Below are 27,952 nucleotides of genomic sequence, written 5' to 3' on the forward strand. Positions count from 1 at the left end.
AGTATCGATAACTACCGAGCAGTATAGTAAGCTGTGCATAGAAATTTGAATTTGACATTATACTCTTTAGTCCAGCACTATTTCTTATTGTTAAAATTGTAAAATGTTAACTGTTGCTATGCTAAGTTAGCATGTCGGGGAGGGGATTTTGAACGGGAGTTTGTATCGTTTTCATCGGGCACCATTTCGAATGAGATTTGATTGAAAATGTGAACAGTTGAGATTTTGAGGACAGAAAGTGATAAGGCCGATAGAAAATCTCACATCATGCTTTTTGGTGAGCTGCAACAAAATGATGCAACTTGATCTTTTCCGTTTGTGTTTACAAAAGGCCATTGCTCCGAGAGTAGCCGATGGACACAACAGCAGGTTGTCCTCAGTAATTGACGACATCACGCGAATATCCAAAATGCTGGAAACTAACTGCGTGTCCCTTTTTGCAGCTCGGTGGTCTGTTTTCACCGCCCTGCCCAAACGCACGATGACAACAACATAAACCATCGACACGACTGGTATGGTGTGAAAAATAGTCAATAAATATATATAAAATATTTACTATATCAATGTAAAAATAATAAAATATAAATCAATATAAATGAATACTCAAATTGTGTCTCCGACTTGCAGCAAGCGCAATAAATCACAATTTCACATATAATCGAAACGACACTGCCAATCAATAAAATGCAACAGGTCTGTTTTTTGTTTTACAGCGTGCAGGAGGACGGCCAAGTGGAGGCCGACGAGCGCGACTACAAAGACGGCACCTTATAACCTATAAGACTTAAACGTCTGAGATGTTTTAGTGTTACAAATGCACCTTCTTTATATACGAAATGCCATTATTTACATTTCAAGCTCATGTAAAAGCTAGTAGGAGAGAAATGATTAGTTTCTTTGGAAAAAGACTGAGTTGATGTAGCACTTATTTAAATCTTTAAATTAAAACTGTTCCATATGTGAAAATGAACGCAAGACTCGTATCTCAGCGCTCTACTCAACAAACACGACAACTGAATGCTAACCGAACACTTTTTTATTTTACATATGTAACTTTTTTAATAAACTGAACAAAACTAAGACAGCAGGTGCATGGAAGATCCCGTCAATGTGTGCGCGCTTGCGGGCCGAGAATGAATTCAGAAGAATTTGTACCGACCTTTCGCAATCCTCCTCAAGGATTCCGAAAGGAAAGACTTCAATTGCATCACAAGTGGAGAAACGTCTGGCTGCGTCGAGGGTGGTGGACCATCTGCAACATTTTAGTCAATACGTTACACACTGTAGATGATTATTGCAATACTTTCTTTGAAACCTATTTGATTAAAAAAAAAAAAAAAACGCAGCTGGACAAACCTTGGGTGTGTCGGGACTTCCGAAAGGCGAGCTTTCCAGAGAATTCTCTTTATCTGAGAGATTGTGGCGATGCTGCGCAAACTTTCTCTTGAGCGCCTCGGCAATCAGAGAGGCCGGGTCCTTGGGGGGGGTGGCCCGGCCCCCTCTGCTACGCCTCCTCGGAACCGGCGTACCCCCCGGTGACCTGCAACCGGAAAAAAAGTCTGCTTGACTTTAAGTTCTTCTCACGGAGGGCGTCTGTGGTGAGAACGGACCTCTCGACAGATCGCAACTTGACTTGATTCAAGTCTTTGAGCACATCCAACAATGAAGGCAGGCTGGGAACGGCTTGGATCCGTTTCTTGTCCGCGTCCTTCCCGCCGCACTTGCGCCGTTGGATCAACTCGGTTACTGACGACGCGGCGGGACATGGCGACGGCAGAGGAGGTGGCGGCGGGGGCGCGCAGCGAGGTGTGGATGTGAGAGCCGCCGCCGGGATGGGCGACATCAACGGCGTTCCGGCTGCTTTATGGGACTCGGAGAGACCTAAGTGTTATTAACAGAATGAGCAGAGAAGGTCCCCAACAAAGCTGACAATACTAAAGAGAGCCCGCGAGTATTGGCGTAAGTTTTATATGTGTAGCTTTTCGGCGTACCCGAAGTGGCAGTGACGAGAGTGGCGATCTGAGCTCGCAACTTGAGCAGCTCGCTCTCCAGCGCCGAGATCTTCTGCAGGGCTTCCGGCTGCATCTGTCGGGCCCCCGTCGGTCGCTGCCTCGCGGGCGTCTTCGCGGGTAGATGATGCCTAAAAACAAGCAAGAGGTCAGCAAGCGGAGCTGCTTGTTTGCAATAGGGCATTCCTACCTGCTCTTGGCGAAACCGTCCGCTTCGTCTTCAAGTACCCACAGGACGTCAGCGAACGATGGGATGGCGGGCGCTTCCGTGGGGAGGTCGACATATCCGTGCGGTCTGGAGGTGGTCAGCGGGACCTGATGCGGGAGGAAGTGGTAAGGGGTTTATGATAGCATACAAGGTACAAGACTTTGGAAAAGTGGATGAACTACCTGAAAATAGACCCGTGGTGCAGGATTCAGAGGCAGGTTGGAGCCGATCATCCTCACCATGCTGCGGTATTGGCCACACAGCCGACTGTCCCACACTGGAACAAGCTGCATCAAAATCACACCACGGGACGATTTAATAATAACAACAACATTCATTTACGAGTAATATTAACTAGCAAAAGTCACCATTTCTGGAGGGACTCCAAAATAGTCCAGCACCATGCGCAACACTTCCAGTGCATCCTCAAGCAAAGACATCGCAGCTCAGGTTTCTGCTCACAGCAATGAGGGAAAACTTAACGCCTTAAACTTACGCAAGAAACAGGAAATATACAAAGATACAAAACTCACCGTGTGTTCTTCCTTTGGTGACGACGTCCCCCGTTAGCCTTTGTTCAAAACCTTCATTTTTCATTAGAGTATACGTATTTGCTTCAACCAAAAATGAAATAAAACTTTGCCTCACGCTCGTTCGGTTCACTGCGGAAGTTTTCGACAATCAAATTAAACGTTCATGTAGTATAAACGATTTTGGTTGGTCGAGACTGCGGGAGCCAATAGAACGAGCCGATGTTGCAGAATGGTGCCGCTTTTGACCAATCGCCTGTCACCACTAACCCCCCAGTCGTGTCCACGAGCTTCGTTAACCCTGGGTAAGAAAACGTGAAAAAAGTCCAATTTAAGTCTTCTTATAAGACTAACATAAGGCCACCCGTATTCGCGTTATAATTACGAATATTGTAATACGCTTTTGTACCAGTGTATGCAAAGTCGTTAGCTTTGTTAGTTAGCCACATCGCGCTCGCTTAGCATTTGACAGCAGTTCATTAACATATGTGCAAATGCGAATGGTGGACGACTGAAGTGTCTCTAAAGGTGTTTGGAAATGATGGACGCGTTGTCGGTGGTGAGCCAGTTGCGGGATCTGGCCTCGGAGCCCCAGAACCGAGAGGCGATCGTGCAGGACCAAGGCTGCCTCCCCGGGCTGGTCCTCTTTCTGGATCACCAGAGCCCCCAAGTGCTGCTCGCCACTCTCCAAGTGCGCCTCTTTGAAAAACCGCTACTTGTACGAATAAATGTCACTACAAGGACATGTCAGTAGCTCCTACTTTCCTCCTTGCAGACCCTCCGCTACGTGGCCGAGTTGTCCCCCAACATTCCCACCATGAAGAACGAGCTGGGGATGATGGTGAGCCTGGAGAACCTTACGACGAGGTGAAGAATGTAGTGCGACTTGGATCGTTTTATACCGTATTTGTGAAACATGGTCTTTCTTCGCGTAGGGATGAGTTGTCTGTCGACATCAGGGATTTGGCGAAGGAGGTGTACGGAATTCTCTCGGCGCCTCCTCTTCCTGCCCATCGCACACCTGAGAGGGAAAGGAGAAAAAAGTCACAGTTCTTCCTGAATTCGTCCAACAAGAAGGCCAAGTGTGTCACCTTGCACATTCAGGGCCTGGACAGCGCTGTGAGTCCCACATCGCAGTCGGCAACGTTTGGGCGGCTGCCCGATGACAAAGGCGTGTTTGTGACGTAGGACCAGCGTGGCCTGTGCGAGGAGGCTCTGCTGAAGGTGCGAGGCGTGATCAGCTTCACTTTTCAAATGACCTCCAAGAGATGCACCGTGCGCATTCGCTCCGATTTGCCCACCGAGGTGACGACGCTTCAGGGATAACACGGCTTCGCTCGGGATGCTTTTAATGGACTCATGATTTTTTTTTTTTGTACTTTGGCAGAATCTGGCCTCGGCCATCGCCGCCACCAAGGTGTTGACTGCCCAACAGGTGGTGAAGAACGAGGCGGGAGATGAGGTCAGTTTTTTTTTTTTTTTTTTTATCGTTGGTGCAAGCAAAAGTGCTCAGTTCTTTTGCTTGTCCTCCTACCTGGTTCAGGTCTTCATCCCCCTGAGCGCCTCGGGAGCGGCGGCGGCGCCACGCGACTCGGCCCTGCCGGACTACCTCCCCGAAGACGAAGAGGAGAAGCCGGAGGAGGCGCGTGCCGTGTCGCGGGCCGCCGCCAAGGACGACGCCAGCGGCAGCTGGCTCAACGCCGCCGCCGGTTTCCTCAGCAGGACCTTCTACTGGTGACGGCCGCCTCGCCTCACCAATTTCCTGTGGACTGCTGAAAGGCGCAAACATTATTCCATGAACGCCTTTTGATGTTTCCAAAGGCTTGAAAAGTGTGCGCTTAGTTCATGTAAATATTTTGCTTTCATTATGATCATTTCAACATTCAAGCTTTTCTTTCAAGTGTCTTTTCTTGTGCATTTCATCACCTCGTTTGCTGAGAGCGCCTTCCTTCCTTCCCTCAAAAAGAACTGGTGCGTTGGTAGCACGCTTAGGTTTTGCGGACGGACATCCGCACCCCGATTAATTGTCACGGTCATGTTCAACTTGGAAAAACAATAAAGGCCCCACCTCAAATGAACAATTAATGAAGAGTGAGATGTTTGCATATTTCATTCAGATGCAACGGAAATCAAAACAAGTTGGAAAACAAGGAGCAAACAGAAAAGGTAACATGTCCAAGAGATTTATTTTCAAATAATACAGCTGGAGTGGTTTCTTATCTTTGCTCTGCTCATTCTTAGTAAAATAGAGTGACTCTCATATATTAGTTCTGGAATGGCTTTGATGCTCTTCCGTCGGAGCAATTTGTCAGCTCGATTCATCACCGACCACGTCGGCGGTACTGCACTAGGCCCGAGTCCGAGTGCAAAAAGTTATCGTTGCCGTTATCTTAATTTCATACATGGTAAGGCGTCCGAAAATAATTAGCAGCACGTGTTCCAAAATTTCCCCCGCCTGACCAAAGTTATGAGATTTACAGCAAAATGAACATCAAGCCAACCAAAAGTTTGGTTTACAGCGATTACGTTCCAGTAAGTGGATCAACTAAGAAAACCAGCAGCAATCCGAGTTCAACCCGGCGAGCATCTTAAATACGTGAGGAGACACAAACCGTCTCTTGCGACATTTCTGTGCGCGTTCAACCCCGCTTTGCCGACGCTGGCTGTCCAACAAGCGAGGAAAACAAAATCAGAATTAAAGACTTTACAACTCATCTGGGTTTGCCGTCGTCACTTCAGTAAATCTCAATTATAGTATACACCCCTTTGGTGGTTGATCCCCCCCCCCCCCCCCGGAAAAAAAAAAAAAAAAAAGTTGCAAAAACAGTCTGCCTCCATGAAAGCATCCCCTCGTGAGATTTGTAAGGGTGATCTTTGGAGTTACCGTCTTGGAGGAAACACGCATCAGTGCCTCCCGGAAGTGCCGTTGTGGCGTTTCGTGCATTCATCCAAGCGCCTTCCTTCCTGCTCGTCCGTGGCCGCGTCGACGTCATCCTAAAGCAAAGACCAAACCGGTGAGCTCGGAAACGCTCGTTATCTGCGAGTACGGCCAAAGATCCATTTTGTAGATCCCGACCTGCTCCCTGCTGGGCCGTGATGTCATCCGGCAGCGCGGCGCTGTGAGGCTTTGAGAGGCCGTTCTCCTTGAAGGCCACCACAGCAACTCTCTCGTCATCCTCGTCCATCTTTTGCTCTTCGTCGTCGTCGTCGTCTCCCTTCAACCTGGAATGTGCAGGCGGTTCAAGAAGCCCTTCGTCAAACTCTCCGTTCTCCCTGCAAAAAAAAAGAATCAGAAGCATATTTAGAAGCGTTCCTGCAGACATCATCCAGTTGGAGTTACCTTTGCATCGGAGCGCTGTGCGTGGAAGTGCTGCTGGTGTTCAAGTTGGGGTCCGCTTGGCAACCGTTGCTATGCGGGCTGGAGGCGGGGCTCCCTTGGGACGGGCCCGGAGAGGCGACGGCAGCTGGTGTGGAGCAAACACGAGAAATGTAATTGGGGTGTTGGTGTCAGGACCAAAAAAAAAAAAAAAAAGAGACTGGCTTCAAGTTACCTGGGTCGTCTGTGTTCTTGCTGGGCGTTGCTTTCTAGAAACGAAGAACATGGAAATAACAGTCAGCAAACAAACAGGAGCATTACGCCCCCATTTTGTCGTTCGCTGACCTTGTCCGAGGCGTCCGAGCGTCTGGTTCTCTTCATGATCTCCTCCAGTCGCTTGTGAGGAGAAGAAGAAGACGCTTTTAGGTGCGCGTGAGGATCAGGCTTGGAAGCGGTTTAATCACCTTCTTCCTCTCCAGCCGCTCGGCCTCCTCTTTCTGGAAGTGCTTCTCCCTCTCCTGCCTGAGTCTGTCCGTCTCCTCCTTCTGCCGAGACTCTTCCTCCTCGCGCTGATGAGCATAGCAAGAGCAAGAGCAAGAGCAGAGTTTTACTTCAGAACCCTTCCGTCACCGTCCCGGATGCTAATTTTCCCGACCTGTTTCTGAGCTCTCTCGGCCTCCTCTCTCTCTTGCCGGAGGCGCTCCTCCTCCATCCTTCTCTCCTCCTCTTCCTTCAGCCCTCTCTCCTCCTCTTCTTTCAGCTTCCTCTCCTCCGCTTGCCGCTGGGCCTCCTCCTCTCGCTTCGCTCGCTCCTCGGCCTTGCGACGAGCCATCTCCTCCTGAGCTAGCCTGAGGACGATGGCGGGGGTGGTCTATGTCTGTGCATCTTCTGCTCGAGTTCCAGTTGAAGATGCTACCTGGCCTGCTCCTCCTGCTGCTTTCGCTCCTCTTCCTCCCGTTCTCTCTGCTCGCGGACCAGCCGCCGGTTCTCGGCGAGGATGCGGCTGGCTTCCTCTCGATCTGTGGTCCCGGCAGAAGGCTTCGGGGATGGCTCTAAAATGAGAGAAAAAATGAACAACAACGACAACAAAAATCTGCTCGTGTGGAATCAACAGTTCAGTCCTCACCGCCGGTTGCAGCCTTATTGTGTTCCGCTGGCCGGGGAGGGCTGAGGACCTGCTCATCCTCCGCTTCTTGGCTTTGGACGGGGTTAGACGGCTGCGGAATCTCAGGCAACACCTTGAGAGGGCGCAGGTTTCCGGGGTCCTCTGCCACAGGGGACTTGAGCATCTTGGGGGTCGGGGGGCGTCCTATGATATTCTGAGAGGGCCTGTTTGCAGGAAATAAAAACATTTTTCCTCTCCACCGATTTACAACCGGGCCAACAATTTGATTTCTACCTTCCAGGAGAGGGCGCTGTTACTTTGGTGTTCCTTTTGATGGGTGACGAGGAACGCAATTTGAGGGGTAAGGTGAGCGAGGGGCCGAGAGGCAGCGACAGGTTGCTCCATGACTTCCTGACAGAGTCGCGGTTCTTCTGTGGCGTCTGCAAGCAAGCGAGAAAAATATCAAATGTAACATACCACAGAGACGCTTGATAAAAAAGATTTAAAAAAAAACAAAATGGCATGAAGCCAATAAAAATCCCAGCCAGCCACCTGCGGCGTGCCGGTGGTCCTCCTGCGCGCCGGCGCCGACGAAGCCGTCTCCCTGGCGAGGCTGCGATCGTGGCTGCGGCTGTGAGACAGCGGGCGGCCCGGCAGGGTCTTGAAGGACGCCGAGCCCGTGGGGTGGCACGACACTGAGCGAGGACACACAGGCATGGCTACGGTGATGGAACAGGGTGGGGTGGGGGTGCGAGGGGTACATCGTGGTATGGAAAGGCGGGAGCGGGAATAAAACAATGGCGATGTTTGACAGGAGGGGCCAAGGAGTGAGAGGAAGGGAAGGAGAAAAGTTTGAAGGAAATGAAAAGCGTTAGTGTCGCAGCATCTTGCTTTAGTAGTTATTCGTGTGTGTGAGCTTTGAGTGCCTGATACCGGCCGGTGACGGAGGTTTCAGACAGTGTTAATGCTTTAAGTGGCGCCCAATCTTATTAACCCAGAAAAGCGTCCCGGTCAAGAGAGCAAACCTATCGATGAGGCGGCAGCGCTCGCTCTAATTGACGAGATGAGCATCCCTGCGCTTCCGTTGGCTGGTGACGGGAGGGGGCGGGGCTTACCCGTTTGCTCTCCTGAGAGACTCATGGCGCTGCGACTGCGTGCCAGGTAGGAGTGTGTGGGCTGTTGCAGCCGGTTCACCACGTTGCTCTCCCACGGGGTCAGGGGAAGGCGGCGAAGACCTATGTGCACACACACAGACATGAAGTTGGTTTTGCATCCAGTCAAATGTGGCCAAATGAAGCCGCACTGCTCCCGATCGCTTTGCATCTGCTTCACCTGCCAGCAAAGCGCCCGGATGAAGAGAAGCGCCAAGCCGAAAGCAAACAAAAGGATTCACGTAGCCAGTGCGGGGAACCAAAACAACGAAACAGAAAAGCCATGCCCTTGCGAGGCTCCTGCGTTCCGCAATAGCAATTAGCCTGATTAGCCGCGTGCGGCGGTCGGCAAGCTCAAAGATAAAGCCGGGCTGGAAACTGTACCGATTGCCGACCAATTTCACCAAGGGCTAAAAATGTCCGGCACCCGTCCGGATAAACCAAACGGCATAGAGTGTTTCCACAAAAACAAAAAGATTATCCTACAGCGGATTAGAGAAAGGGGTCAGCGTGGATGCACACTGTGCGCTGCTTTGTATTTGAAACACGACACCGAGCCCACAAATTAAATACCTTTTATACAAATCTTTGGAGTCAACCAGCAACACGGAAACAATCTCAACAGTTTCCAGCCCGTGACTACTTTTTTTTTTTTTTTTAATGACCATCAAACACCTGCGTTTCTTTGCTGGGTCCCTTGGGTGAGACGAGTTTTGGACTGAGCTTTGTTTAAGGCAGGGGTGGAGGTTGTCCTCGCCCACAACCCTGCATCGGTAGCATGAAATAAAATTGAAATAAATTCAAATAAAACCCTACCGAGTGTCCAATTTTTGCCGTTACCTCGGTCAGGCGAGTGGAGGAGCGTGGCGGAGGACGACGACAGGCGCTTGGTAATGACGGAGTCGTGATGTTTGGATAGGTTCACCGTGGACGCCGATCTGCGGTCAGCATCTGGAAGCCACCCAAATCAACGTCAGACTCAGAGAAGAAGAGCAAAGGGCTTGCTTGTCGGCTATACTAAAATGTTTCTAAAGGGGGAAAGTCAAATTATAGCGACTGGCGTGCTGTCTATCTGCCGAGGGACTATCTGAAGTCACAAATTGCGCCATCAAAAGTGGCCTACGTGCACACTAATGTTCAAGCGAGGTACACACACATACCAACAATCATGTGAACAGAAAATATTCATGTCAATTACCAATTTCAGGGACAAAAAAATGCTGCCTCCCACAGGTCAGTTTTGGTATTACAACACTGGCAGTTTTTTTTTTTTTTTTTGCTGGTCATGTCGCTCACATGGATATGCATGTACCCCGACCCGTTTAATGAACGTCTAAGCGCCGGCCCACTAGAATATTCACATTGGGATCTCACTGGGTGTCCACGGTGGACACTGAAAGCACCCGGCGCGTGCTCCAGTCCAGCAAGGTCGATCGGGTAGAGGAAAGCAGACTCGACAAAACCTGGACCACCAAGGCGGACCACAATGCAGTGCGGAGAACAAAGAGAGAGCGACAGAGAGAGAGAGAGAAGAGCCAGGTGGGAGACAGAAAGAAAGTGATTCAGAGAGAGCAGAAGGATGGCAAGTTGAAAAGTAAACATGGCAGAAAAATGAGCCTGAGTGGAGGAACGTGACAAGCCAGCTCAAAGTCAACGTGGGGAATGCGTACCGGTGGGCGTGCCGGGGCGCACAGGGCCTCCCCAGGACCAGCGGTTGGCCTTGGGTCTGCTGGCCTGACCCCGCTCCATCGTGCGCCGCAACACGGCTTCATGACGAACCTGGGGCACACGTTTTATTACGGCTACAAGCCCAAAAAAGAATTTTCACTCGGGACGGACCTTGTCCTCCTCCAGCTTCTGCCGCCGCTTCTCCTCCACAGCCAGGCGTCTCTGTTCCTCCTTTATGCGCTGCTCCTCCAGCTTCCTTCTCCTCTCCTCCAGGTGCTTCTCGTAGTGGCGCCTGGCACGCTCCTCTCGCGCCTGCCACTCGGCCTCTTTGGTGGCTGGCGACAAAGATGAAATGACAAAAAAAAGCAGACGCGCGTGCTGCGTGAGCCCAAAGCCGCCGTGTCATGGGTCAGCCGCTCATCATGTGACTCGGCTTTAGCGCGTGGCAAATCCCTTCGGCGCTCCGACCGATATTTACGTCAACAAATGCAATCCGACGCAAACACGCCGCGGTACGCACCATTCTGTTTCTCGCGTTCCTCTCGACGCTCCCGGGCCAGCCTCAGCCTCTCGTCGGTTTTATTGAAGAGCGAAGAATCTGCAAAGACAAAGGGCGGGCGGCTCAAACGAGCACTGTCACGTGAACTTGGAGATTGTTCGGCGAGTTGTGGGCTTGCCTATTTTGGGCCCCGCCGCGCTGTTATTGGGGCTGCCGCTGGTGCCCGTCGGGGTGGGCGTGGAGGTCAGGGCGGGGGAGTAGGCCCGACCGGAGAGCGACGAGCTGGCCCCGGCGGGTGAAGACATCCTGCCATCGTCTGATTTATAGAAAGACGCTGCGACGACAGACAGACAGACAGACCAAACGTGCGTGAAGGGGAATTCAATGAAATCGCTCAAGTGATGCATGAAATGGACTTCGCCCCCGTTCCACACTGGTTCTTTATCACTTCAGGGGCACGTTATCTCAAGCTAGCTCCAGTCAGCCCGCCACAACTGAAAACAAGTTCATACTTTGGAAAGAAACTCCGCCCCTCGCGCGATTGAATGTTTTCTTCCTTAAAGGGCATCGTGCACAAAGACGCAAAGCACGCCAGCTGAGTACGAACACGTCGACAGTGCCTCGGGTGCTCGCTCGGCGCTGGAACCGGTTTGGCCTTGGCTTTTGGTCAAACAGGAAAGGTTGGGCCCGGCTCAGTTACAACCATAGTATCTTGTCACGCTGAAATCGTTTTTGTCAAACAAAAGGAGAGCTCGTCTCGTCGGGTCGCGGGGACAATGCCAGCCGCCGGCAGACACCGCGAATGAATGAAGGACAAAAGTTTTGAATCTGCAGACACAATATGAGAGCAGGACGAAAAGTTCCCTTTGCAAGGCTGACAATGCTCCGTTGCGATTGACACCGATTGTTGCAAAACCGTCTTTACCTGGATTCTGCATCCTGTGTGATGCTAACAGAGACCCGATGGGGCTCCTCCTAGTCAAACTGGAGGGTCAATATCAGCATCCGTGCTTCCGGCAAGCATCCTAAACAAGTCAACCCAAAGTCCATGGTGCCGCGGTGAAGGCCAAAGGGCAGAAATCCACAAAAAGTGGGGAAAAGAAGTCACTCTGCGGGAACACCGTCGACTGGTCGTGGCAACTCTCCACAGCCACGAGTGTGTGTTTTGTGTTAAAGACACGGAGAGTGCGACATGGGGAGAATTTAATCTGGCCCTCCCTCCCTCCCTCCCCCATGTCCCATCATTCACCGGCAGTCAGATTAAACGGTAAGAGCGAGCGATTAAAGCTGTGGCGGCTAGCGAGCCAGCCAGCCGGCCAGCCAGCCAGCCAGCCATCGCCTGGCGTCCCGAAAGGATTAGCCCAAGCTAATGCTAAGCTAAAAGCTGATGGACACAACCAGGAAAATAAAGAGAGTCTTGCTGGCTGAGAAGTTAGCTTTGACATATTTCAAATTCTTTTCAGCTCCCTTTTGAAACTATTATCAGATTTTGCTCCTTTCTACACCATGCAGGTTCCAACTTTACAAACTCGCCGACTATTGTTGCTTTCTGTGGGTCACACACAAATCTCCAGTTCCGGTCATACCTTTGGTCTTCCTCCTCCTACCATCTCTCCGTTTGTGCCCATCATCTTCTTCGGTGATGGTGAAGAGTCTCGGGACGGCCGAGCGGCCGCCTCCCTTCCTCGGCCTGGCCGGCTTGGAGCCCTCGCCTCTTGCCGCTCTTCTCCCTTTCCTCATCTCAGCCTTCAAGCCATCCCAGCCTGTGCAGCGACTAAGTGAACGTGCACGCCGGACGATGATGATGATTGACCTCTAAAAGTCTCCTCCTCGCCGGTAGGGTGGACGCCAAGCAGCTAACGCGAGGAGCCATTTCCCCGGGCTGCACATTGCTGCACTTTGGCCGAGGCAGCGTGAAGAGCGAGCCGCGCCGTCCCGAATAAACACACGGAGGGGACAAAGTGCAGAGCGTGACGAAAGACAAACTACTTGCTGAGCTACGTCCATCCTCAGTCGGGCAAGAAGAGGGAGAGGAAGATGAGCTCTCTGCAGTCGGGCTTAGAAAGAACAACTTAATCCAAGATCTAAGGAAATTTGTTTTTGCATCATCAGGCTTCCGACCAGCAGCCCACCCATCAAGCGAAGCACTTAACTGACTGGACGTCATGACAGACACGCCTGGCAAACATTTGGGCTATTTGTACTGGCGTGTGCATGCGCCACATGCTAAACTCACATTCGGCAAAGGAAAACAAACATTAAGCTTAAACAGCTGGCACAGTATCTTAATGTCAATACGACGTGGTGGTAAAATACTATAAGGACACGCCATTGTACTTCAATATCCTACAAGCCAATCGTCTCTTGGCCCCCGCAGGATACAGTGGCTGTAATCCTACACTATGGCTTTAAACCAGATCGACCCGAGTACACACACTACACACACCTTCACAATTTCATATAATTGTCCTGGGCAACCATAAGGCAATCAAAGTATCATCGATGCGTAGAACAGCTTAGTAGTTTGTAAAAGTGAACTCCTTTCAGAACCACACATCCCCATGGCCTTATAGTGTTCCGACCTACGTACAAACCCGTCGTAGGTAGAGTACCGGCGATATTAACCATATTGGGTGAGTTTGGCGACACCTCTGGTGATAAATGGCAATTTACATATCCGGCAAACAGCCAATTTACATTGTTTTCTTAAAGTTAAACGGTTACAGAAAACCGCCTTTAACATATTAAAAAAATGATGTCTTGACGTCGATGAAAATACTCGACGATGGATAACAAAATAAAAAAAATACACAATCTGAAAACTAACATCCGACTTTAAATAATATTTTCAGATTTAAACAGAGAGAAAATGACGCGTGGAAGGTTTAAAATGAGTTTTTATACGGAAAGGATGCACATTGAATGAAATGAGTTTGCGACTCCACCTGTCACTTCGAGCCGAGTCACTACTCGAAAGCAGTCGAATGTCAGCGGCAGGTGTGCGCCAGCAGCTCCGGGGTTAGCTTAAAATACCGACAATGACACTCACAAAGTCAACCCAGCACATTTTAAATGTTTAAAACGACTCGACTTGCTTAAGGCAACAACAACAAAAAGCAACTGGTGTCGTAGGTAGTTTTTTCCCCCCCTTGTTAATCCTTCTCTCGTGACTGGCCACCCGGCGGCGGACTACAACAGCTCTCTTTAGTTCTCTCCGCGTTTAAACGCGACGAAACAACCGGAAGTCTGGTCTTTTTCCGAGTATTCACTTTTAAGACGACCGTCGGACGCTCTTCCGGGCAGTTTGGCCAAGTTAGAGGCGCGCGGACTCACCTTGGGACGCCGGAGGAGATGCGTCGCTGCCATCCTCGTCCGCCATTTCTCCTGACGTCACCCGGCCGGAGAACCTGCCCGGAGGTCCGAGGAAAGGATCCCGACTCGACTGACTTCCCGCCTCCCTCACCACCTCATACGGGCAGGTAGGAGGGGAGACACGGCGCCTTCGACGGCTTTTAGACGCTCCGTAGCACTCGTCGTAACTAACTTTTATAACTTGTCCTTGAAAAGTGTCGTTTTGTTAGCAGGACATTTGAAAAAGGTGTTCAGGCGATAACTACCTGTTGTGTTTTTTGTTGCGACGCTGCCATCTACAGGCACATGGCTGCTAATGCTAATCTGTGTTCGCTCATTGAGTGCTGTTGAGGGGGCGTGGTAAACGCAAGATGGGCTGTGATTGGCTATTTTGCTCTTGCCTATATTTGTTTTATTTTGTCATTTAAATTGTTTATGTTTTTTGTTTTTGCCTTAATTAAACTTGTTAACCGGTTACAACCTAGTTGTGTTGGTAACAAAATTGTCATTGGCCCGAAAATATCTGTGCTGTGATTCTAGAGACTTGTATTTAAAAAAAATAAGAAATAAATATATATAATGTAATTTTTCAGATACATAAAATAAGATGACTATTATTCTTGAAACCATCATATAAACTCATTGGGATGATTGTTTTAATCGTCCAGCAGAGGGTGCTCTAACCTTTGGATTGAAGTCAATTTAGCTGCTCATCATTTAACTATTGCAAACAAAACAACAAGCTAATTAATTTAAGTCATGTTTACATTGCTTATTTATGAAATTCGAAAAGGCTGCACTGCAAGGGTTCATTCATATTGCTTTTATTTTGCCATATATTGCCACCAATCAATCAAAGTTAGCCCCTTGTGTCGTTCAGGGCGAAAAATACATACTAAATATCAATCTAGAGGACATTCGTCATCATATGAGGTTAACTTGCGAGAGCTCATTAAAAACGAGTTGCCGTTCCACCTAAGCCGAGCATAATTGAGTCAGGCTTGTGAAAGCGCTATATAAATAAAGATGAGCTGAGTTGTGTTGATTTGAGCGTTCCTGCCTGACTGTCTGAATGTATGCTAATCTCTTCTATCGATGCTCGACTGTGCAGGCTTAGCCTCCCATGAACAGCCACTGATTGGCGGCAGCTACACGGAAACCATGGCAACCAGCTGTTTTGGCAATTCCAGCCATGAAGCGGGAGGCAGACGAGAGAAATTGGCCTGCAGGTACAGACGCCAACCTACGGAGCGCGGGCCTCGTAAGGCCTGCGAGTTACCAGTGGGGCCTTGACATTGTGAAATAAATGATGAGACTTGAGCTTACTGCCTGAGGTGAATTTCAAGGTTGCACCTGTCTTCACGTTTGTGATGAAAGATTCTCCAAATTGTCTGTAATGAGCACCCAGGAGATTTGGTGTTTGTTTTTGTTCGACGCAGCGATTCATGTCGAGCTCGTCCAGTTTGGTGTGTCGACTGCACAGTTGGGGGGAGGGCGGATTGATTTTGAGGCTTTTCAGAACCTCATCTGCTTTGCGCACCAGAGTTTGTTAATCGGGGTCGACCGAGAAAGCACAAACGGACGGATATATTTGAAACATCTTTAAGGATCAGATGTATTACTGTCAAACACTCGGGGTCCGGATTATAAACCTATATATTTTTTGCTCTTGTCTCACTTGGTGTCCTTTTTTCCCCCCCTGTATCCTCATATCATCTTTCTAGCAGCAGACAGGAGCATCTCCATAGCGACAAATCCTTCCGCTCGGAAAACTCGTGTCAACGCCGCCGTTGGTAAGTGACGGCAAATAATTGCTGTTAATTGCACTTGTTTGTTGAGCCCCGCTGCTGTGTGTCCATGCATTCACCCCAAACAGATGGCTTGCGCTAGAATGATCTGAATTCACCCCCTGTCGATAGACCGATCCCCCCACACACACACACCCCAGGACGTAACCACACCCCTTCATTGTCACCCTCGTCACAAGCAGATGATACACAAACAAGCCATATGGCAATGTGACTTAAATCCTTCTCGTGTCTACATCACATCGTGTTTGTTTACTTGTTGTACTTGTTATTATCCTCATGGAGCCCTCCTCCCCCAGACATAAATAATCGTGCATTAATCTGTGTCACAAATACGGGCAGCAGTTGCCATTTTGTAGCCAATACCTGAAACTGTACGGACAACTCACTACATCCGTATCTCTCTCCATTTGCTTTGGAGTGGGACAAAATGGAGAGATGCTTGAGATGACAGTGTGTCACTGTGCTTTCCCAATTCCCTCCCCCTTCATCCCTGTGAGGTATGATGGATCGCTGAATCCAGCAGGGAGAGTGGGACGGCAGAACATATGGGGGGGGGGGGGTTGGGGACAGAAAATGTACAGGAGGATTGCTAGGACTGATTTCACAAAAGGGGGTTCTGCCTGCCGCCATCTCCTCACTGTTTTTAATCAAAACAAACCCGTTAGCACCGTCTGTCTCCTCGTTCCTCGCTGACTGGAAATGACTGGAGGACTCTGCTGGTGTGAGATGTGCTGGTGCGCAGCCAGCTGACTGAAAAAACATGCCGAAAGGGAGAAGCTAGGGTAAGGGCAAAGCGGGGGGGACGAGGGGGGGGGGGGGGGCTCCCATCCTTAGCCATTCTGCTCACATTCACCTTGCAGTTCCAATTATTCAAGGCAGCGTGCAGGAGCCTTCCCTGTCAGCCAGCCCCAGCTGTGAAATGTGGGTCACGGAATTTAAAGGCGCACGCTCAGCTTCTCGCATCTTGACTCGCAGCATCCGCGCCAATCCCGCAGCAGGCTGCTCGGGAATGTGTGTCAAAGTGTGTCTGAATCCCAAAGACATCACTTGGAGCCAGAGTCTTCAATTGTTCATGACTCCATGCAGCGGCGCCCTAGAGGGCGATATTCTACCTAGCAACAGCGTACAGTAGGGCACTAGGCTAGTCATACGGGGCTAGACGGGCAGCAGAGCAAGGTTACTCATGCGTAAAGTGAGCAATCAAGTCATACGTCGGTGAACTCGACACACACAATCAGACGGGGGGGCTGGCCTGGCCTACTAAACTAGGACGGCCACACACACAAAAAAAACCCAACACAGACGCTTTCTTAAAACAGCGCACGCACAGTTGTCTGCATTTTTATTGTCAGCAAGAAAAAAAAACAGACCACACACACATTTTACACGTTACATTTTTGTTTAAAAACAAGATTGCTTATTGTGGATGTACAGAAAAAAATGAAAACAGCAGCTAAAAAAAAAAAAATAAATTGTAAGTCTTAATAAAAGGTATAAAAAGGAAGGTGTTGTATGAATTAAAAACCTCCGGGCCGACAAATGTGCCCATGGGCCTACTCCGCTCCCACATGCTACTTAAAAAATACATGCAAAGCTTCCTATGCGGACATTTTTAAAATACTCCCTCATAAATTATAAAATATTAACCTATTGCCCCTGAACCGCTTCTCGGTCGAGGAAAAATTCATAATAGGACCTCAGCAAAAGTGTGGCGCTCGCCTCCTCCTGCCAACACAAATCCATTTTCATCACACATTTATTTCTTTTAAATACAGCCGCTACCTGGGAAGGACATTTAAAAACAGCACCATTTTTTCATAAGTTCTCCTGGATTCGCTCTGACGTGTTCAGTCACGTCAATTCGAAAGAAAAGTCCTATAAAGTTAAGAAGCGAATTTTCTTGATTATACTTGACATATCGATACTCTGTCAGTGTTTACTTAGTGTTGTTAGCATGCAAGACGGGTACTTTGTGTTGTAAAGGAAAAAAAAAAAATCCACCGTCGCCTTGCGTGTATGTCTTTGGCAGCTAAGGGGGATTTGTCACATTTGGTCTATCACGATCTAATCAGGACTGTTTATGAAAGGGGCTCTCAATTGAAACTGCGGCTATTTTTTGACTCCTCTCAAGCAAACCGACTTGCTATTTTTTCAAAACCCTTTATTTATACCAACAGTGCAGCCTGGAGGAGTCAAAAAAATACAACTGGTTCATGAAGTAAATTTGAAGCTTCATTTCCCCGTGGCTATAAAAAGTACCGTGTCCGCCTGATGACTCTTAGCCCGTCCTGCCGTTTGACATTTCTAATTTACATTTGGCAAGTGTAAACATTTCAAGTTGTCCACAGACTTACAGTAATTGCCTCCAGGTCGTCCCTATGGTTAAGGTTCAGCGCTGAGAAATAGTCAAACGACATCCTGAAAGTCCTTTAAAGGCAAGCCCTCATCGCTAAAAAAAACGAGTTCACCGCTGTGTCGTATTTAAAAAGCTAGCTGATATGTGTAAAAAAAAAAAAAAATGGGTGTAACGTGAGCGAAAGGCCGTCAGTCATCAGGTTTGTAGTTAAGAACTACAATACCCATCATGCCTTGCTGCGGTGAAAAGCACATCAAAACAATGGCAACGTCCCCACATAGTTTAAATGGCAAAACAATAAACAGTATTGAATTGAATACGCAAGCAAGAATCAGTTACAGTGTAAGGATTATGAGCAGCGGGAAAAAAACGACAATGAAAAAAAAAGAAAATGGTGAAGCACTGTCTTTACAGAGTGCTCCGGCTAATTTCACAGCAAATACAGCAGTACAGACTTAGCTCCTCCCTTTTTTTTGTTTGTTGCTGAGATTTTCCATCTCTATGGCTGTCGGGGGCCTTGAAACGAGCAAATGTGAAAAGTAGGCGATGCCGTTTGCTATCAACCCTTTTAACAGTCCACTGATGTAGATGCCATCCTTGACATTGTGTGTGCATGTGCAGTGAGCTCGTGGTATGCATGGATGCTTGCAGAAGTGATGCCACTTATGTTCGGATGAGTTACTGGAGGGGGACGGGGGGGGTTCAAAAGCGGATGAGGTCGAGCTCTCTGACATTATAGACCCTTCTTAGATGGAGCGCTGAGCTTCCTCATTCCTCTTATCCTGCCCAGCAACTCACGGACAAAATCCTATGAGAACAGAATATAGAGAGAGGCAAAATTAGAATTAGAAAGCAGTGCTCATTCCCACACACACACACACACATGGAATACATATTGATTGTGTGCCTGCCGATATGAATTTGCATTTTCTACTGTAACAAAGTGACATATTATAGAATATATGTAATATAAACGGATGAAGATCTAAGATAGAGCCTTGTGGAACACCGGCAACGGGTCCTCAGTTTACACCAACTCCAACATAATCTGAATTTTGTTTGGAATGTTACTGTCGTCCAAAAGATGAGTCATAAATACTGTAAATATTTGTGTTAAAACACAGTAAGAAACAGCCGAGCGTATGAAGGACAGAATATAATCCGCCTCGCCGTTTCAAGGTGACACTCATGACCTCATTTACGACATCCCCGGGACTCGAAGTCCCTCTTTGCCTGTCCTCCATCTTTACGTTCATTTTCTATTTAATATTCAGCTGGGAGAGGGTTAGCGAGTTTCCGTAAAATAATCGACCGATAACATTCTGATTTTAGTCTTCAATATTGCGCAGTTGGGTTTTTTTGTGTGTGTGTGAGCTGCCGTCTTCTCGCTGGTATTGTTTTCAAAATGGCATCTCACGGGATTATGCTGCATTTGTGTGAGAGGGCTTAGGCGTACTATACGAGCTGTCAACCTGGTGACCTTGTAACGCTTGCTGGCAAACCTAATGCTACTTCCTTAAAACACACAGGTGACAGATGGGAATTCCCCACTAGATGAGGTGACGTGATTGGCCCGCATGACCTTTTCATCGCTATCGTCGTCATTCAAGTAGTCAATTTTCCACACATCGAGGTGTGTCAACACTCACCTCTGTCGGTTTGTAACAGTCTATTAAGGACTCCTGTGTGTGGAAAAAAGGAAACATTGTTAAGAGAGAAGAGTAAACCGAAGCTTCGTGAACCAGTTGTATTTATTGCCGTCGTACCTGCAGTTTGACGGCTCTCTCGTCATCGCTGTTCACCTCCAAAAGGTCGTCAATGTCGATCTCCACCTCGGGCATCTCTTCCTCCTGCGGGAATGACAAAATAGTACAAATCGGTGCCAGTCTTCTGCGCGGCGGCCATTTTGAAAACCTTCCAATCGTCATTGAGACGACGGATATTTTTGTTTGGTGGCGACACATCAGTCTGAAACGATCAGCGTATATATTAGCGTGCCGGACGGCTGGCAAATGCGAGCGGCATCTCACGTCTGAGCTGGCGCATTCGCCCGCGGCCATCGTTGGTATTCAAGCTCACGGAGAGTCGTTTTTTATTTTTCCCTCTCGGTTTTAAATCTCCGTCACGACGAGTCGGCTCACAAATAGCTCCCGATTGTGACTTTTTAGATTCAAATACTCGATCTGTCTTCCGTGTGTGTGATGTGTGAGACAATTGCACTTGTCAGCAGGCAGTCTGTCAGCAGGCATTGCTGACAAGTGGGGCAGGCAGGCATGAGCCGTGTGTGGACCACCGGCTCCCGCAGGCCACTGCCAACCACACACACATACACACACATGCTAGCGCTGCCAACAGTCTTCTGCAGAATGATGTCGACTGCAGGGGCTTTGCGTGCCAGCCCAGCTCGACACAAACTATGTCGTACTCGGAATGGAAATAAGCATGCAGATAAACGCTAGTGGCGCTTAGGAGCCTCAAATGGATCAAATGATTTTTTTACCAGACTCGGCTTGGACCGCCATTGTGGTTCCGCGGTGGTCTTGGTTTGTGTCAGGTGGAGGAAGTGGTTGTAAACATTCACAGGGGCAAGAAGGTGCTCACAGCGTGAATTTGCAAAGGCGCAAGACACAACAAACATTCGGAAAAGAGCCGGCTGGCGTGTTTGCCGAACACGTGTCAGACTTGTTTGCGCCAACAGCTGAGAAGCCGGCAGCGCTTTGTCTGCTTCGAGGTGACGAAATGCGAGCCGCCCGACCCGGTGACTCATAAACTCGATTCAGACTGAATTAAACACTCAAACTCGTCACGTTCACGGGCAACGTGGCGAGTATGAATTAAAGCTGAGCCGGAAAGTGGGTCAGGCTTCCGCCGGAAGTCAATTAGCAAGCCAGCGGGCCGATTCGGAAAGGCTCGGTAAAATCCCTGACCGAGCCTGTTTTTCCAACGCTGGGTGCGTAGGTGGCATCGGCATTAATTGCTTGTATTTGAAAAATAGTCTGACACATCTGCCAACAATTAGTGACAGCTTTTCAATAACAAAACAAAATGTCAAGCTTTGTTTCTACTCCGTCGACCAATCAGCCGACTGCTCTGTCGCTATTTTCCGGGAATGGTGCACTGTGGTTTGCAAATATGCAACAAACAAAACACATACTGCTAGCTTGAGGCTAACGTGCTCAGATAGCATTTTGGAATAAAGCGGTAGGTACGCTTGGGATAAAAAGTGGGTCGCTTATGAGCAAGAGAAGGATTGCGCAACCCAGGAAATGTGGCGGCTCAGCTATCTTGGGTGTCGCATCAAAGCGCGGAGAAGCTCAAGGTGGGATGAATTCATCCTCGGAGAGCCAATGCCTCGTAGGGAAGCGAGCGAGCGAGCGAGATGAAGGTGAACCCGGGGCTTAACTCGCGAGGCCTCTTCTGAAGGCTTGTCAAATAGCGGACCCGCTAATCAGTTACGGTCGAGCATCCTTCCCCCCCTCCCTCCCTCCGTCGAAAGCATGCAGCGAGCTCGGATGAATTTACTGGATGAAGTTGCGGCAAGAAATCTTTCCCACGCTGATTCAGCGCCGCTCCAGAGGACGCCTTACATCACACACTCACAGAGGAGGAGTACAAAGAACAAAATGCCCGCTTGAGAGTAACACGAAAAAAAAAGGAGCAACGTAGGCACTCGGATGCCCTCACGTGCGGGCAAGGAGAGCCCCAAAATGAGAATTAGGCCTCGACTCACACCCAAAGGTGGTCCAACCGGATAACCTTCTTCCGGCTGCTGGTATCGCTCGCGAGGCTAGGCCACGCCCCTTACAGGCACACATCCAACACACAAATACGACGACTTACGCTAATGACACTTTAGGAAGTCACTTTTATACAACACACTGCCAGAAAAAGCCACAGACGAAGAACAAAGCGTTAGCTCGACTTGTGTTTTGTGCTGACGAACAATGTCATTGCAGTTTTGTTGAATTTTGTTTATGTTTAGGCCCTCACAAAAATGACAATTCAAATTTGTACAGAAACAAAAAATCGTCGACGTGCTTCCTTCGCTGTGATTCAAGTGGCAGCCGGATCAAGACACAAATTGTAACCTTGCGGGCGTCCGATCCATAAACGGATCAAGGTCGTTAGCGCCGGGCGACCCATCGACCGGTCGGACCTCGCGGCGCGGGCGCGTCTGTCAGCATCGCTCAATCGTTTCATGTTGCAGTCGAGCGGATGATGCCGTTCCGAATATGACCGGCTGAATATTTGTTTTGGAAAGAACATTCAAATTGTGTTTGTATTGCGGCCAGTTGGAGCAACTGCCAGAGAAGAGCATCGACAATCGCGCGTGAAGCTTTACGGATCAAGCATGTCTCTCCAGGCAATACTCCCCCCACCCCCATCATGTATTTTTCCACTCTAGATATCATTATCTATCTCCTGGAGCAAGACCCCCCCCCCCCCACTCCCCTCCCGCCTCCATCACCGCTTCTCCCGTGACCTTGTCGATAGTTCCCCGCGCTTTTTCTTTCTTGGACTCCAGGAAAGACCGACAACGGCATGTTATGTGAACCTCGTGCGGTCACAGAGGACGAGTAAAACGCCGCAACTGAAGCCGAATCGTTAGAAAAGCTCGATAGCCCAAGAGCGATTCCTTCGGAGGAAAGATACGAATCCAGCTGAATCAAATCAATGAACTGAAATGTTTTTAATCCCTTCCCAGTCCCTCCCTTAAAAAGATTTTTGGGATGTGTTTAAGAATAAAAAATAGCATTGTGTTGGAGAACATAAAATCATAAAAAATAATATTTCAAATAATAAACTGTTAAAAGAAAAATGGACCTTTCCACCATTTTGTTTTTTATTATTTAAAAAAAAAAAAAATTGTCTTTTTTTGGGGAGACAGTTTTGTAGAAAAATATTATTGGTGGTGTATCCTTTTTTTTATTTGCAATTCGAATTTATTTGGCCGAACCGGTCCCTCTAGTATGAAAAAAGAAATCTGGGTGCAAAAGCGGCAAAGAAAACATCAGAGCGCAGATAAAACCTCGTCCAAACACAGTCGTGTAACGGTGGGGGTGCGTGCACCCGTGACTAAGCCTCATCGAGCGAGGCTCTATTGACAGCCAGCCATGAGAAAGTAGGACACGCCAGCGTCTACTGTTACCTGGGCCACTCGCACGCAAACGTGCACCGACTCTCACTTCCGGAAGAGCCGCCATGGATTTTTGTCAATGCGTCTCAGACCCATTCATCACAGCGGCGCTTTATTGCCTCTGCAATTTGAATGATATACCCCCACTTTTTGTCTCACTGCGATTGTGCTGCTCCTTCTGATGTGGCCGCCTTGGCCACCTGGGGGCAGTATTGAGCGGACAGCCCGATTCGTTAAGATGGCTCAACTCCTCTCAGCTCATCAGTACGGCACTAGTATTAGTCATTCTTTGTGGGGGATAAATAACTAACACACACACACACGCTAATTTGATCACCAGTTACGCTGCATTTACACATATGTGGACATCAATAAATGTTTTTTGTTCTCTGTTAGGTTTGCATGGGAAACTGATAGCATGCTTGACCTTTACGTCCCACACACACATAGCCTGTCTAATTTAGGACCTAGCACTGAGGCGCTAATGATTACGGTGGCAGTGCGACTTCCTCTTTACGAGCATGTGACCAAACATCAGTACTATTTGTGTGTTTGAATTTGTGAGGCGTTAAAAGGCCACCTGCCCAAACAAGACGGCCATCTAGCATGTCGTCATGACAGAGAAGAGATGATTCTGGTCACAATATTAGGTACGTCGCCTTCGATGATGTCATCACGTTTCAGTCCGTAGCGATCCCTGTCTACGAGTACAGTTAATAATCAACGTCTCTATAAATATTGATTCTATTAAGAGTTGCATTAAAGGCCCAGCTCGCAAATGAACGGCCTGTCACTCAATCTCCACTCGTCATTTTAATTCAAACTGGAGCACGTCGACCTCCACCTAATCCCGTTTTGAATCAGCGCCAGGAGCAGCATGGCTGATTTTCTTCATTAAGAGTCATGCATTATTCAGCGAGAAATTAAGGAAAATGTCAGAGAAAAGACACAAAAGGGTACATGGAAAGTCAGGCAAGCCAGGGCACTCTTGTGCCACGCTTATCGTGAAATGAAAGGCCGAGAAGGCTAAAGATAGATGCGAGGAATTTAAATCTCAGGTGACGGCCGACGGATGCCATGCAAATGCCCGGCCGCCATCGCGAGGGTTCTTTGTTACGTATGCGTGTCAGCGTGGACGCTCTGCAGAGGCCATCGGAGACCACTGACATCAGCACATCCTTAACCCACTGCCCTGCTTTTGCTCGTCTCCAGATTTGAACAAAAGCAGTGCAAACACAGGCTAACAGGCATATATTCTTTATCCTCCTAAAAAATACTTTTTGGAAGCCAACCTCTGACATATTCCTTTTTTTTTTTTTAACTTGATCCTCCACTTTTTGCATTTGAATTATTCGCAATTTGCTGTCAGGCTAGGTCCTTATGCCAGGCATGTTTTTACTGCCCCCTTGTGGCCAAGGCACCTGAAGGAGCAGCACAATGTCCATTGAAGATAACCCCCCCAAAATATGTTTACGTCTTTATATTCTATCTAATGATGTTGTTATGGTATCTTTTTATCCAATACAGTAGTAATTAATATATTTCACAAACATTTTAGGGGTGCATTCCTTGCTCTGGTATAATGCAAATGTATAATAAACATCTAATTGGATTTTTTTTCGGCATAATTCTTGTGAACACCTTATGCAATTTAAAAAGGACAGGTAGCATCGGTCAAATTCAGTAAGCAACTTCTGGAATATTGATTTTAATTGTTAAATAAAAAGTGTGTAAATGGTGTTGCGGGCTGACCTCGCAGTCGTAGAGTTCGCTGAGCTGCTCGATGATCCACTCCTCGAGCACCAGCCGCTTCCTCAGCTCCTTGCGGTCGTACTTGACAGTCACTTTGCCCTGCCGCTTCTGCACCGGGTCGTCCGAACCGCCGCCGCCGCCGCCGACGACCAGCGGGGCCGATCCGGCGCAGCCAACGCCGGGCGCGGCCTGGAAGAAGACGCGGCCGGCGGCGGCGGCGGGCAGCGGTGGGGCGCTCGTCTCGGTGCTGGCGGCCGACATGGCTCGTCTCGTCTCGTCTCGACTCGCTCGGCAGCTTTTCGTGGGCGAGGCGTTGGGTTGGGATGCTGCAGACTGTGGAGTGGACTGTGGGGTGCTGAACAGCTGCTATTTAAAGCGCAGACGGTCCGAGGAGGCGGGGCTTGCGCCCCGAGGAATTAATATTCAAATCAAATGATGGCAAGCCGATAAATCAGTCTTGTGTGTTCATCAGAGTCATCTTTGAACAAATATTCCACAGTTCTTACATTTGATCTCGTTAGGCCATTCAAGTGTACCTAATGAAGTGTCTGCATTTGTGTAATGTAATCAGAATAGCTTGTCTGATTGTAGTTATTATTATTATTTAATTTACTTTTTTTTTTGCTGGAGTTAGGGTCAATGAGTCAATCCTATTTAGCACAAAGATTAAACTGTACGGTTTAAGTCTTAAGAGTAAATACCGTATGCGGGTACTTAGTCAGTGGCGCCCCCTTTTGACCGAATGAAAGAACGCAAGACGGGAGATAAACGTTTTATCTTTTTATAACTCTATATTATAGTACTGTAAAGATGGATGATAACACGGAGTCCTTAGAAGGCGCGCACTTCACACTCGCTTATGAACAACAATCCAAGTTTGCTTCTGTTCTTATACAATTTGTTTTTGATTGATTGACAACTTTTATTCCGAACATTCAATACCGAGCTTCCCGTTTGCTATCAGACAAAATCCCTGCATAAAACCAAATGAAATTGAGGAGGCCAAATAAACACAGAGAAAAAAAAGATATTCGGAAAGGAGTAAGAAGAAGCATAGCTTTTTAGCTCTCACCCCTTTATCTAAACATCATTTGTATGCATATATAGGTACATATATATAACACGCATACATACTTGAATGACGAGTAGTCATACATAAGTAAATGTTTGAATGACGAGTAGTCCAAGTGAACTTTAGACTGGAAACTATTAGACTTGAAACGAAATCACGTGAGCCCCTCCCAGCCGATTGGACGTTGTCATTGGCTAAGTCTATGACGTCATTTCATTTTATCATGATCTGCCAAGAGGCCTCCTCTGTCCAGTCATCCTCGCCATGGCCATCTTCACTCCAGTCCTGGTGCTAGTGCTGTGCTTGGTGTTGGGCTACGTGGCGGTGAGGAGCCAGCGGAGCAAAACCGCCGGCGACCCTCGTGGGGGACAAAGCAGACCGGACGAGGACCTGCAGGATGACAGTGAGGCCAAGACAAAAGATGGTAAGGGCCTCAAGTGGTTTGAAATATGTAAGTTGGTAAGTGAATGGCTCATTTTCGTCGAAATGGATCCAAGCTTTGCCTCATTCTCAATTTCTTTTTAAAGATAGTGTATTGCAATCATAGCTTGATTCACCTTTTACTGATTGACCTTATACGTTACAGTTCACTATCTTTCTTTAACTATCTAACGCTTGATCACATTTTGACACTTTGTATATGTTCCAGAGGAAGGCGAGTGGGTGGACAAGCATGAAGACGTCCCATACGTGCCTTACTTGTCGGAGCGCCACCCCGAGGAGGAGATGCTATGCAGAGCTCAACGCTTCTACACGCTAATGAACCAGCGCAGGACGGTGCGCTTCATCAGCCCCGAGCCCGTGCCGCGGGAAGTCATCGATAACGTAATACACACCGCAGGTAAAAAAAATAAAATAAAAAAAGAAACTGACGGCAATGAATAAGTTAGCACCTATCCTTGCTGTAATGCAGTCATTTGGACACAAGATGGTGCCAAAGTGATATTTGTGTATATATTAGACACAATAAATAAATAGACCAAGAATGGGGCAAATAGTCCAAGCTCTAGCAACAACGGTATTGTTTTTAACTGACCTGGGCAGGCACCGCACCTAGCGGCGCGCACACTGAACCCTGGACCTTCGTGGTGGTCTCCGACCCAGAGGTCAAGCACCGCGTGCGGCTGATCGTGGAGGAAGAAGAGGAGATTAACTATCGGCAGCGCATGGGAGATAAGTGGGTCAAAGACTTGGCCAACTTTAGGTGAGCATGCAGCGTCGGCAACGCTAGTCAATCCCACGCGAGTCGTCTCACGGGACGATTGCTGCGCGTCCGCCGCAGGACAAACTGGATTAAGGAGTACTTGGACGTGGCGCCGTACCTCATCCTCATCTTCAAGCAGACGTACGGAATCCTTCCAGACAACAAGAAGAGGGTGCATTACTACAATGAGATCAGCTTGTCCATCGCCTGCGGCATCCTGCTGGCTGCACTGCAGGTGAAATAAGACAAAAAGAATGAACTTTCAGGAATGAGCTTTTTTCCAATTTACGAGTTGGGAAAAGATTCATATGAGATGACTCTCTTACGTCTGTTGCCAGAACGTGGGTCTGGTCACCGTGACGTCGACGCCGCTCAACTGCGGCCCGAAGCTCAGGCTGCTGCTTAAGCGACCCGTCAACGAGAAGCTGCTCATGCTGCTACCCGTCGGCTACCCCGCCAAGGACGCCACCGTGCCTGACCTCAAACGCAAACCACTGCACGACATCCTGGTGCAGATATAAGGGACGAAATTCCAAAATGGAATTAAATATGCAAATATCAGTTTTGTCTTGGATGTTTTTTATTCATACTCACATTTAAACGTATGGACCTCGGTTAAGCAAAAGCAACACATTTTGCAAATATTTACACACGGAAGGAAATGCCATGAATCCAGTTTCAGCCCTCACAAATGTCAGTCTTTAAAATGACACTTTTATTCAAGAGCTGCTGTGTAGGCCACATTATCTCGTGTTTAATTGTTTAATGACAGTTCAAAACAAA

At 48.3% G+C, this 27,952-nt stretch overlaps 5 protein-coding genes across 12 annotated transcripts; 2 read left to right on the forward strand and 3 right to left on the reverse strand.

Annotated features, from left to right (window-relative positions):
* Nucleotides 1-815: 815 nt before the first annotated feature.
* Nucleotides 816-3,265, reverse strand: mtfr2 (mitochondrial fission regulator 2). Its single transcript, XM_037245338.1, has 8 exons — nt 2,751-3,265; nt 2,586-2,671; nt 2,400-2,504; nt 2,200-2,324; nt 1,992-2,140; nt 1,611-1,881; nt 1,357-1,540; nt 816-1,252 (listed from the first exon to the last, which is right to left on the reverse strand). The coding sequence occupies exons 2-8, from the start codon at nt 2,655-2,657 to the stop codon at nt 1,208-1,210; spliced, it is 951 nt and encodes a 316-aa protein (XP_037101233.1). The 5' UTR covers nt 2,658-2,671; nt 2,751-3,265; the 3' UTR covers nt 816-1,207.
* Nucleotides 2,969-4,832, forward strand: armc1l (armadillo repeat containing 1, like). 2 transcript variants are annotated; one of them, XM_037245339.1, is made up of 7 exons: nt 2,969-3,052; nt 3,276-3,438; nt 3,523-3,614; nt 3,683-3,866; nt 3,936-4,052; nt 4,135-4,209; nt 4,291-4,832. In XM_037245339.1, exons 1-7 carry the CDS (start codon nt 2,970-2,972, stop codon nt 4,483-4,485), a joined length of 909 nt encoding a protein of 302 aa, XP_037101234.1. In that variant the 5' UTR covers nt 2,969; the 3' UTR covers nt 4,486-4,832. The 2 variants fall into 2 exon arrangements, with proteins under 2 accessions (XP_037101234.1, XP_037101235.1); XM_037245340.1 differs by having other exon boundaries at nt 2,985-3,052; nt 3,265-3,438.
* Nucleotides 4,833-4,914: 82 nt separating this feature from the next.
* On the reverse strand, nt 4,915-13,938 carry si:ch73-217b7.1 (ensconsin). 6 transcript variants are annotated; one of them, XM_037245328.1, is made up of 19 exons: nt 13,820-13,938; nt 10,665-10,820; nt 10,508-10,585; nt 10,159-10,322; nt 9,990-10,098; nt 9,160-9,270; nt 8,995-9,084; nt 8,284-8,403; nt 7,721-7,887; nt 7,463-7,608; nt 7,190-7,392; nt 6,980-7,115; nt 6,719-6,911; nt 6,528-6,632; nt 6,409-6,459; nt 6,299-6,332; nt 6,088-6,211; nt 5,817-6,020; nt 4,915-5,744 (listed from the first exon to the last, which is right to left on the reverse strand). In XM_037245328.1, the coding sequence occupies exons 1-19, from the start codon at nt 13,863-13,865 to the stop codon at nt 5,483-5,485; spliced, it is 2,499 nt and encodes an 832-aa protein (XP_037101223.1). In that variant the 5' UTR covers nt 13,866-13,938; the 3' UTR covers nt 4,915-5,482. The 6 variants fall into 6 exon arrangements, with proteins under 6 accessions (XP_037101223.1, XP_037101220.1, XP_037101221.1 ...); XM_037245325.1 differs by lacking the exon at nt 13,820-13,938 and adding an exon at nt 12,073-12,837; XM_037245326.1 differs by lacking the exon at nt 13,820-13,938 and adding an exon at nt 12,073-12,833 and having other exon boundaries at nt 7,721-7,863.
* On the forward strand, nt 13,830-27,730 carry iyd (iodotyrosine deiodinase). 2 transcript variants are annotated; one of them, XM_037245336.1, is made up of 8 exons: nt 13,830-13,965; nt 14,949-15,066; nt 15,562-15,630; nt 26,219-26,389; nt 26,615-26,806; nt 27,010-27,169; nt 27,248-27,404; nt 27,508-27,730. In XM_037245336.1, the coding sequence occupies exons 2-8, from the start codon at nt 15,030-15,032 to the stop codon at nt 27,688-27,690; spliced, it is 969 nt and encodes a 322-aa protein (XP_037101231.1). In that variant the 5' UTR covers nt 13,830-13,965; nt 14,949-15,029; the 3' UTR covers nt 27,691-27,730. The 2 variants fall into 2 exon arrangements, with proteins under 2 accessions (XP_037101231.1, XP_037101232.1); XM_037245337.1 differs by lacking the exon at nt 13,830-13,965 and having other exon boundaries at nt 14,951-15,171.
* Nucleotides 16,959-25,249, reverse strand: ppp1r14c (protein phosphatase 1, regulatory (inhibitor) subunit 14C). Its single transcript, XM_037245341.1, has 4 exons — nt 24,894-25,249; nt 19,771-19,854; nt 19,654-19,686; nt 16,959-18,812 (listed from the first exon to the last, which is right to left on the reverse strand). Exons 1-4 carry the CDS (start codon nt 25,152-25,154, stop codon nt 18,738-18,740), a joined length of 453 nt encoding a protein of 150 aa, XP_037101236.1. The 5' UTR covers nt 25,155-25,249; the 3' UTR covers nt 16,959-18,737.
* Nucleotides 27,731-27,952: the final 222 nt, after the last annotated feature.

Source organism: Syngnathus acus, chromosome 24, assembly GCF_901709675.1.
Source record: "Syngnathus acus chromosome 24, fSynAcu1.2, whole genome shotgun sequence".
Classification (NCBI taxonomy): domain Eukaryota; kingdom Metazoa; phylum Chordata; class Actinopteri; order Syngnathiformes; family Syngnathidae; genus Syngnathus; species Syngnathus acus.

Bases quoted from the DNA above. Each gene is read 5' to 3' on its own strand.
- armc1l (XM_037245339.1), top strand. From the start codon at position 2,970: ATGTTGCAGAATGGTGCCGCTTTTGACCAATCGCCTGTCACCACTAAC. The intron at 3,439-3,522 runs GTGCGCCTCTTT...TCCTCCTTGCAG, and splicing joins TGCTGCTCGCCACTCTCCAA to ACCCTCCGCTACGTGGCCGA. The intron at 4,210-4,290 runs GTCAGTTTTTTT...TACCTGGTTCAG, and splicing joins AGAACGAGGCGGGAGATGAG to GTCTTCATCCCCCTGAGCGC.
- si:ch73-217b7.1 (XM_037245325.1), bottom strand. From the start codon at position 12,226: ATGAGGAAAGGGAGAAGAGCGGCAAGAGGCGAGGGCTCCAAGCCGGCC. The intron at 9,085-9,159 runs GTAACGGCAAAA...CTACCGATGCAG, and splicing joins CCTCCACTCGCCTGACCGAG to GGTTGTGGGCGAGGACAACC. The intron at 7,609-7,720 runs GTGGCTGGCTGG...GCTTGCTTGCAG, and splicing joins GGACCACCGGCACGCCGCAG to ACGCCACAGAAGAACCGCGA.
- mtfr2 (XM_037245338.1), bottom strand. From the start codon at position 2,657: ATGTCTTTGCTTGAGGATGCACTGGAAGTGTTGCGCATGGTGCTGGAC. The intron at 2,325-2,399 runs GTAGTTCATCCA...CTCCCGCATCAG, and splicing joins CACCACGGGTCTATTTTCAG to GTCCCGCTGACCACCTCCAG. The intron at 1,541-1,610 runs GTCCGTTCTCAC...TTCCGGTTGCAG, and splicing joins AAGTTGCGATCTGTCGAGAG to GTCACCGGGGGGTACGCCGG.
- iyd (XM_037245336.1), top strand. From the start codon at position 15,030: ATGAAGCGGGAGGCAGACGAGAGAAATTGGCCTGCAG. The intron at 15,631-26,218 runs GTAAGTGACGGC...TCCTCTGTCCAG, and splicing joins TCGTGTCAACGCCGCCGTTG to TCATCCTCGCCATGGCCATC. The intron at 27,170-27,247 runs GTGAGCATGCAG...CGTCCGCCGCAG, and splicing joins AAAGACTTGGCCAACTTTAG to GACAAACTGGATTAAGGAGT.
- ppp1r14c (XM_037245341.1), bottom strand. From the start codon at position 25,154: ATGTCGGCCGCCAGCACCGAGACGAGCGCCCCACCGCTGCCCGCCGCC. The intron at 19,855-24,893 runs GTCAGCCCGCAA...TCATTCCCGCAG, and splicing joins GCGAACTCTACGACTGCGAG to GAGGAAGAGATGCCCGAGGT. The intron at 18,813-19,653 runs GTGAGTGTTGAC...CTGTTCTCATAG, and splicing joins ACTGTTACAAACCGACAGAG to GATTTTGTCCGTGAGTTGCT.